Genomic DNA, 9750 nt, shown 5'->3' with positions numbered 1-9750 from the left:
AGACCAGGAACCGCCAGATGTCAATGTGGCACTGGCTGGGGTGTATTTGGACGCCCGAGCACCTTGGAACTCCCACCAGACCCATTAATTCCCAGCCAGACATTAAACCGCTCAGAGTGTAAACGCCCCGTAGCATCTGCCAGTGTCAAAATGGGTCACTTGTTACGGGTACTAATTACGTACGCATAATTAAATAAGGGTAAACCCTTAACCACGAGTAAATAACTCTAATAATAAGCGTACTTATAAAAAAAGCGTATATAATTCTCTCTTTTATAATTAAATATAAACTTATATATATATATTATTATTATAATTAATACTCTTTAAAGTATAATAATTATAAGCTTAAAAGAACTTTAAATCTCTTATAACTTTTACTTAAAAAAATTAAGTATTTAAGGTATTATTTTAATACTTATTTTATTATATTTATATATTTAATAAATATTAATATTACTCTTATAAATACTTAATTATTTATTAAGCTTAAGTTAAAGCTTTTAAGTTAATAGTATAATTAATATAAAGTATTAAAGGGTTAAGCTTAAGTTAATAAGCTTTAAAATATTATAAACTTTAATTAATTAAATTACTTAATTAATACGTTTTTTACTTCCCTTTAACTTACTTTAATAAAGGCTTATATAAGTTTATTATTAAATTAATAACTTTTACTTAAGATAAAGAATAACTTTATTATATTATATACTCTTTAAGTTATATAATTATAATATAATAATAAGCTTAAAGCTTACGTGAGTAAAAAGATTAAAGTATATAATATTTATAAGTAAATTACGTATACTATTAAACTAAGTATTTATAAATCTATTATACTTTATCTTATTAATTAATATTTAAAAGGTTATACTTTAAGGTAATTAAAGAGATTAAAAGTTAACTTACTTTACGTAACTCTAGTATATAAGAGAAGACTTATAAGTTATACGTAATATACCTTAATAAAGCTTATTATATAAATATTAAATAAGATTAATAATATATAAAATAAAATAAGATTTATATACGCGCTTAAAATAATAGAATTAATAAGATTAAAGAAATTAATACTATTTGTAATTTTCTTAGTATAATTAAAGCTTACTTTAAGCTTAAATAAGTTAAAGTTATACTTAATATAATTATTATTAATAAAGCTTAAGAAATTAAGAATAAGTATACTCTTTATAATTTTAAATTAATATTTTACGTACTTATTATTACGTATAAGTATAAGTATAATAATACTAGAGATATATATATAATACTTAAGAAACGCTTAAATTAAAAGAAATAGCTTTAATAAGTGTAAGAATAAGAAATTAAAGAGTAAATAAAGAATAATAAAAATAATAATAAAGGCTAATTAAAGCTAAAATACCTTTACTTAATAGATAATTAATTAAGAAGATATAAATAATAAGTAAAGAATTATAAAATCTTATAATATATAATTATTAAATATAAAAATTTAAAGCTTAATTAATTATTAAAGAAAAAGAACTATAAAAAGATAAAAGAATATTATAAGAGTAAGTAATAAAATAAGCTATACGCTTAAATAATAAAGAAAGAATAAGGTAAAAGCTTAACTATTAAAGGGATAAAATACCTAATAAGAGAAAGTATTAACGCTATTATTATTAATCTCTTTACTCTTTAAGTATATAAATAACACGTTAAAATTTATAATATTATAAGTATAGGTAAGTACTTACTCTCTTTAAGTATACTCCTTAATAATTATAATATTATATATCTTATTAATAATATTAACCTTTTTAAGCTTAGCTTATATAAGAAAACTAAGAGCGAATTTATAGAGATAAGTGTAAATACCTTTCTAATTTAAGAAAAGAGAACTTATATACTTAAAAAGCTTTTAAATAATATAAATAAACCTTAAATTAAAGACCTAATACTTAAAGATATTAGCGTAATTAAAAACTTTTACGTTAATATTATTTTAATTAGTTACTTATAAAAAAAGAGTACTTAAGTATATAGTTTTAATAATATATTACGCTTTAAACCTATAAAATAAAGTATAATTCTAGTATTATTAATTTAAAAGTATAACTTAATATTTCTTAAATATAAGCTACTTTTTAATTACTCTTTTAAACCTAAAGTATTTATTATAATAATAAGCTTTTCTCTTAATATATTTATAATTATTAAAGTAAATAAAATAAGAATATAAAACTTAAGGTATTAAAGGTTAAGTTATAACCCTTTAAGGTTAAGAGAAGACTTTAAAGAGTTATAATACCTTTATTTAAGCTATTTAAAATTAATAGCTTTATTTAAGCTATTAATATATATTAAAAACGTGCGTATTAAAGAAATTAAGCGTATTAACTATAAGATATATATGTAAGTTTACGTATATTAAGTTATATTAAGGTAACTTAAAGAGTATAAGTTACTAAAATTATTTTAATAAGTATATTAGAACCTTTAAAACTATAAGTTAAGTTATAATAGTATAAAATAGCTTTTAGTATTTAAGGACAAATATTTTAAGATAATATAATATCTTTTACTATTAAATAAGAAATAACTTATTATATTTAATACTATTATATATTTTAAGAGATAAGTTATAAGGTAATTTAAGCTATTAATATGTAAATTTATATAGAATAATAAGAGATTTATAATTATAATAATAGGTAATTTAATCTTTAAATACTAGGCGAAAACGTAAGGTATTAAACTTAAGTACTTATTACCGTATACCTATAAGTTAAATAAAAGCGTTAAAAGAGCTAGCTAATAAATTACAATTAGCTTAAATTTAATACTTAATAGTATAAAGCTCCCTATAAACTTATAACTAAAAAGCGTTTAAGCTATTACCTTTTTATATAATATAAGCTTAAATTAAGCTTATAATTAAAAAAGCCCTTTTAAATACCTTAAATTATAGTTTAAAACTAACACTTACTTACTTATAAGAGAGTATATAATTAATTTAAGGCCTAATTAAAGTATAATATATACTTATAGCTATTATATATATTCGCTTTAAAGAGATTATAAAGCTAATTAAAATAAGCGTATATATAAAATAAGTTTTAAGAGATATATTAATTATCTTATTAATTACTTTACTATTAATATCTATTAAATTTAAGTACCTTAATTTAATTAAGTAATAATAACTTAAAATATTACGTTTAATAAGTTTATATTCTATAATTTACGCGTTAAAAGCTTAAAAGAGCTTTTAATAAAAGAGCTAATTACTTAAGTTAAGTTTATTTAAATTAATAATAAGTTAAATAAAAAGGTTAACTTAATATTAACTTTTAATAAAGAACCTATTAAGATAAGCTTTAATATACTTATAAGCTTAAGGGTAAAAGCTTAACCTAGCACTTAAAATAAGAAGCTAAAGCTATAATTAAATTTAAGCTTTTACACGTTATAGTTAACTTTAAAGAAGCTTATAAGTAATAAATTATTAGATATTATTAAGCTTAATAATATAATATTATTAGCGCTTTAAAGTATATAATCTTCTTAAATAATAAAAATGATTTATTTTAAGAATAAATAATAGCTAGAATTAAATAAGTAAAGAGCTTTAATTAAGTAAGCTCTTTAAGTAAATAATAGCTTAATTAATTACTTACTTATAAAGGGTTAAGCCTTAATATTAAAGGAAATTATACTTTAATTAATATAATTAAAAGCTAAATTAATATTAATAATTAATAAAGAATTAAAAAGTAAAAAAAGGTTATTTTTACCACGTAAAAGCGTATATTTTAAGGGTAATAAACGCGTAAATTAAAATATTTTATAAAAGAGAAAATTAAATTAATATATATTAAAGAGATTAAGTAAAAAGAGAAAATCTAATACTCTTTTAATTAAAGTAATATAAAAAGCCTTTACTTAAATATATTTACCTAATTATTAAATAATAAGAGACTAAACTATAAAGAGCTTTATTATAGTATTTATAGTAATTAACGCGAATTATAATAAGAGAAATAAAGCTTAAATTAATAAATAACTTAAAATAAAGGAAATTTATATATTAGACTTATTAAAGGTATTAATAACGTGAAAAGAAATATTAAATTACCCTTTAAGAGAATAATAATTTAAAGCTATAAGAGTAAAGATTAAAGTATTAAGAAAAAGAGATACTTAAAGGGAAATTAAGCGTTTAAAAGTAAGATTTAAGCTATTACCTTTAAAGTAAGTATACTTCTATAAATTTAATAAGAAAGGTTACCTTATTAAATATAAAGCTTATATAATTATATAAGAAGATATATAAAAGCGTATTACTATTAAATAAACCTATATAATAACGCTTATAATACACGCCTTTTATATTATAATTATACTAATAGTTAGATTTAACTTAAAGTTAAGGTAATTTAATATAAAGAACGCCTTTTTTTACGTAAAATATAATAAGCACGTAATACTAGTAACCTATAAGCTTCTCTTAGAATTTAAAAAAGAGGGATTTTACGTAGAATTACTATAAGCTTTATATAAATTATATAACTTATTAAGCCTTTATTTTAAAGGATTAAGTATAATATTAAAGAAGTATAAGCTTACTTTTAATATAAAAGAGTCTTATATCTTTTACTTAAAAGCTTAAAACGTATTCTTAATTTTCTTTATAAATAATATTATTTTTACTTATTATAAGAATAACGAGAAAGTAATAATCACGTAATTAATAGCTTAAAAGAAGTATATAATTTAAAGAATAAAAGTAAAGCGCGCTTTTTCCTTAAAATATAAATTATTAAAGACGATAAAAATAAGAAAATCTACCTAAGTTATAAGGCTTATATTAATAAGATTAGCGAAAAATTTAGCTAAGTATAAAAAGGCACGTTTTTAGCTATATTAATTCTAGCTATAAAGCTAACTACACGCGTTAAAAAGGTAATTAAGTAGAAGATTAAAGGGTATTAAAAAAAGGTTAAATTAATACTATATATAGCGATTATAATAAGATTAAATATAACGTTTATTATATTAAAGCTCTTTCAATTTCTTATAAACCTAAGCTTTAAGTATTAAAAGGCTATAAATTAAGCTATTTAATATTTAGCTATTATAAGTAAAGTTACTCTTTATTATAGTAAAATTAGGGATATTAAGGTATTAAAAATTCCGAGTAATACTTTTTACGTAAATGATTTAATTACTTGTAAATTATTATAAGGCTATCTTATAATATTATTTAAAGAACCTATTATATAAAAGATAACGCGTTAATAAATAGTAATTACATTTATAATTAAAGTAAAGCTACTTACTTTATAATAAATAATAAAGGAAATAATAGCTTTAAAGCGCCTTTTTCGTAATATTAAATTTAACCTATAATAAGACTATAATATTTACTATAATAATTAATAGATTATACGCTTAATACTTAATATAAGCGAATAAATTAATACTCGCTTATACTATATAAATATTTATTTAATATAATTAAAGTAAAAATATAAGAAGAGAAGCTTTAAAGTATTATATCTTTTTATAATAAATATACTAGTAAATAGTTTTATAAAAGCACTTAATAAGCAGCGATTTAAATACTTTAAAAGCCTATTAAATTTAATAAATTTACGAATATAACCTAATATTTATAAGTTATACGCGTAAGAGAACTATTAAAGAAGGGCATAAGATATATTTGCCTTATAAATATAAGATTACTCTCCCCTTTTAAGGTAAGATATAATAGAAGGTAAACATGATTTTTTAAGGCTTTAATATTACGTAAAAGTAAGTATAACTTATATTATAATAATACTTAATTAAGAAAAGAACTTATTTATTATAGTATTAATTACAGCTTTTATATAAGCCTTTTTATAATTTAACGCTATTAAAAAGCCCCTAATAGTAACGTTAGCTTTAATATTATAAGACTTAGCGTCTCTATAAATAGAGTCTAGCTCTACTAAGAGATTAAGTTATAATTATAGTACCTTATAATACTAGTTATATATTTATATACTTAAATAAGCGTTTAAATTATAATATTAAAGTAAGAAAAACTAACCTTTTTATTAACGTTTAACGCTAATAATATTCGCTTAATTATAGGGATTAAAACGAGATTATTAATATAAGGTTAGCGTTTATTTAAGGTGTATTAAGTATAAGAGATAAAGAAGATAACGGAAAATAAGCTTATTAAGGTATATAAGTGTAATTACTAGCCTTATATAAATAATAGCGCTTTAACTAGCCTTTAATTATCTTATAGTATTAATCTTTCTCTTTATTAGTAATAACTACTTAAATATAACCCTTATAAGGGATATTATAAAGTATATTAAGCTTAAGGGTAATAGCTTAAAAGCGCGTTAATAAATTTAATTAATATATTAATAGCTTATAAAATATAATACTAGTAATTTCTTAGCTTTTTTAGTAATTAATTAACGTTTAATATACTAAGCTTTATTAATCTTTTACTATTAATTATTAAAGTAATTAAGTAATTTAAGAGTAACTTTAATTATTTTATTAAGAGAAGAAGGCTTTATACTAAAAGCCTTTAAAAGTAAGTAATAAGAGCCTAATAATTATTACTAGGGGGTATTTAACACGTTTTATATACTCTAATAACCTTAAGGTAATACGCGTCTTTAAACTAATATAATATTAGTTAAAATATAGTTATAATTAAAGAAGTAATATATAATAAAGAAAAAAGAAGCTAATAATACTAATAAGTTACACGTATAAAAGTAAAATTAGTATAGCTAATAAGAACGTATAACTTATATTTAACTTACCTTAATAAATAAAAGATTAATAAGCTAACTCTTAATTAAAAAAAGGTTACGTTAATTAAAATACTAAGAAAAGATAAGGCATATGTAATTAAGCTTATAATTATAGCCTTAATACTTAATTAAGTATTTAAAAGAGAAAAAAAGAGCTTATAATAGCCTTAATAATAGACTTAATTAAAGGGTATATTAAAATAAGTTACTTATTATAAGTATTAATTATATACGTATAATTAAATAAGAGTAAACCCTTAATTATAAGTAAATAACCCTAATAATAAGCGTACTTATAAAAAGAGCGTATATAATTCTCTCTTTTATAGCTAAACATAAACTTGTATATATACATTATCGTTATAATTGGTACCCTCTAAAGTGTGACAGCTAGTATTACCGCCGACACTTGACGGCTTCACTTGCCACTAAACTATTTCAAGAACCATTTCAGCACTACCATCAGATACAATGGCAGCAGTACTGCGCATGGGTGAAGCGCAATTCTCAATTTGATCGGCGCGTCCTCAATCGGTCCCTACGGGCTGGATCCAGTCCGAGGCAGATATCATGAGGGGGCAGAAGGCTGCAGCAAACACGTTGACGGGCGGGTAAGAAATCTCATCAACTACCTTCTGTAGAAAAATAAGTTACCTAATATTTGGCAGAACAGGCGCCAAGATGGCGAACACGAGGTTGTCCCATGTCGGAGGAGTTGACATCGCAGTCCACGGGGGAAATTGATATTGTCACATGTCGCCGCGGCGACCCCAATGTCCGAATAATTAAGAGAATTGACTGTGGGCATAGAATCTGTGCTCTCATTATCTGGCGCTGGTCCGCACAGGCGAAGCCCTGTGCTGTTGAGTTTCATGAGGTGCCCGCCTGGCCGATTTATCCAGCCAACAGGTAATGAGTCAAAGTCTAAATCCGGCCAAAGACTTTGTTGAATTCCACGATTAGAGTCCACTGAGGGGATAGATTGGTTGTGGAGGCTAGGCTTCCACGTTTATAAAGAGCAGGCGGCCTTCGCCTCTGAATCTGCTTATATCCTCCTCTGCCGATAACGACGAAGACGCAGGTGACTGCAATCGCAAACCAGGCTCCCATCAGGACTGGCTAGCAAAAGAGCGAAGCATAACTTCGCGACATTGACATGCCTCATGTTACATCTCCGACGGATAGTCTTCGTAGAGCCAAGGGTCCTTGAGCAAGTCTTTAGCCGTGCTCCGTTCCGTAGGATTCCACTTGATCATTTTCTTCGCGAATTCCAGGAATTTGGCCTTCTCCCGGCCACTAATTCTGGTCACGGCGTTCTCCAATTTCATGTCCTGAGGAACTAGCTCGGGGTGTCTTAAACTACCTTCACTCGCGTTTCAGTGAGCTGGCTACATGTTCCCAATATGGCTGTAAACTTACCATCGGGCTTGTAAAACATTGATGTCCTCTGACCGGAAGAAAGCATTTCAAAAGGTGGTGAACCTAGCAATCCAGTGAGCTGGGCAATGTGCATACTTTCGTCATATCCATCGTTAGTTCGCTTATCAATCGGATCAAATAACCGTCTCCCCTCGAGAAGATCCCATATCTAGAATGCTATCGTATTAATGGGGTACCTACTTCCTCGACTATTGATAGCGGGAGTCTTACCATGACCCCGAGACTCCATATGTCGGCACTATAAGAGTAACCAGCATCAAGAATCACCTCTGGGGCGCGGTAGGCTTCTGCCTGGATACAGCCGGAATGCGGTATCTTGCCTGACACTGATAATCCGAAGTCGGTGATCTGCACTATCCCAGTAGGTTTGGAGAACTGCCCGTAGTTATTTCGCGAAAGATAAATAGTGCCTTTATTTGTAACTTTTTGCGGCAACAAATTAAAGTATTCATCACGAGCATCTCTGTCCAAGATTGCAGGGTTCTCAATCTTTACCATAATATTATGCGGCTTCAAATCTAAGAGTGAGTCAATACCAATACCATGTATAGTGTTTGGATCTTGTGACAAACCCGTGTGAATGACCTCGCATTCCGAATATAATCGAGCCCTTGTAAAATCATTTGCAAAATGATTTTGAGAACGCTCGGCGGGATAACCCCCCCGACAAACCTCCGACAATACAACCATAATGGTTCTCGTAATGGTTCGAGAACAAGGCACAGGTGGGCCCCAGAGCGATCATCGATAGTGAATGAACCCAACAATCTTCTAACAAAGTTCCAACCCTCATGTCTCTGATTTGCGTCGGAAATGTGTTGAAGAATTGCAAGTTCATTTTCGGAAGTTTGCTGAGGACGGCGATGGTTGACGCTATTTATTTTAAGTGCAACGTATCGTTCTCGGGACCAGCGCCAGCTAGGGCCAAGCGATTTGGTTAAAACTGAAGCATCAAACGTTGTGAAGAGGAAGAAACACCTGTGCAGATCTCTGGCTAGCCATACTGTTGAGCTTGATCCATAGCCAAGTTTAGTTGCAATTTGATATCGCCCGCTGAGCACCTGGCCAAGGTGAATAGGATAGAACCGACTGGCGTCATAGTATGGAGTCTTCTCCTCTTCGATGGGCGAAGAAGAATCAAGTCGCGGTGCAACCGCACCTGACGGAGGCCATGGTGAATGTGTTAAGGCCGCAAGCGACCGTTTTTTACAATACTTGAATAAATTCATCAGACAACGAGTATGTCTTCCTGGCAGTGAATATTTGGATTCTTTAAAAGGTAGTTTTTGGTTGCTGGTCGGACACTGACACGCATTGACCATGATGAGGAAGCGTGACCGTCGTTGGCAGTGATGAGTCCATAGCGCGAGTCGCCGTCCTCCGGCGCAAATCTTAGTCAGCAATTTACCCGCCAGTTCTGTGTACACTAGGGTGTAAAAGGTGTTCGATTTCCACAACCAATTACAGTCACTTCGGCTGGATTAGTAGGTGGGGTGTATATTAGAGCTCGTACCGC

General features: G+C 26.8%; 1 protein-coding gene across 3 annotated transcripts; it reads right to left on the bottom strand.

Annotated features, from left to right (window-relative positions):
- Window positions 1-7109: 7109 nt before the first annotated feature.
- Window positions 7110-9537, bottom strand: J3458_015287 (uncharacterized protein). Of its 3 annotated transcripts, none has more exons than XM_066120735.1 (5): window positions 9239-9537; window positions 8807-9152; window positions 8445-8752; window positions 8214-8382; window positions 7110-8157 (listed from the first exon to the last, which is right to left on the bottom strand). In XM_066120735.1, the coding sequence occupies exons 2-5, from the start codon at window positions 8922-8924 to the stop codon at window positions 7961-7963; spliced, it is 792 nt and encodes a 263-aa protein (XP_065974247.1). In that variant the 5' UTR covers window positions 8925-9152; window positions 9239-9537; the 3' UTR covers window positions 7110-7960. The 3 variants fall into 3 exon arrangements, with proteins under 3 accessions (XP_065974247.1, XP_065974246.1, XP_065974248.1); XM_066120734.1 differs by having other exon boundaries at window positions 8148-8153; window positions 9213-9458; XM_066120736.1 differs by having other exon boundaries at window positions 8148-8153; window positions 8214-8752; window positions 9239-9458.
- Window positions 9538-9750: the final 213 nt, after the last annotated feature.

This window comes from Metarhizium acridum, assembly GCF_019434415.1.
Source record: "Metarhizium acridum strain ARSEF 324 chromosome Unknown scaffold_350, whole genome shotgun sequence".
NCBI classification, from domain to species: Eukaryota; Fungi; Ascomycota; class Sordariomycetes; order Hypocreales; family Clavicipitaceae; genus Metarhizium; species Metarhizium acridum.
Note: the sequence above shows the minus strand (reverse complement) of the source record. Positions and strands in the feature narration are given on the sequence as shown.

What these genes read in the sequence shown, in the direction of transcription:
- J3458_015287 (XM_066120735.1), bottom strand. Translation starts at nt 8,924, where the DNA reads ATGGTTGTATTGTCGGAGGTTTGTCGGGGGGGTTATCCCGCCGAGCGT. An exon ending in TATGGAGTCTCGGGGTCATG is followed by an intron (nt 8,383 to 8,444) that starts GTAAGACTCCCG and finishes ATAGCATTCTAG; the next exon opens with ATATGGGATCTTCTCGAGGG. An exon ending in AATGTTTTACAAGCCCGATG is followed by an intron (nt 8,158 to 8,213) that starts GTAAGTTTACAG and finishes ACGCGAGTGAAG; the next exon opens with GTAGTTTAAGACACCCCGAG.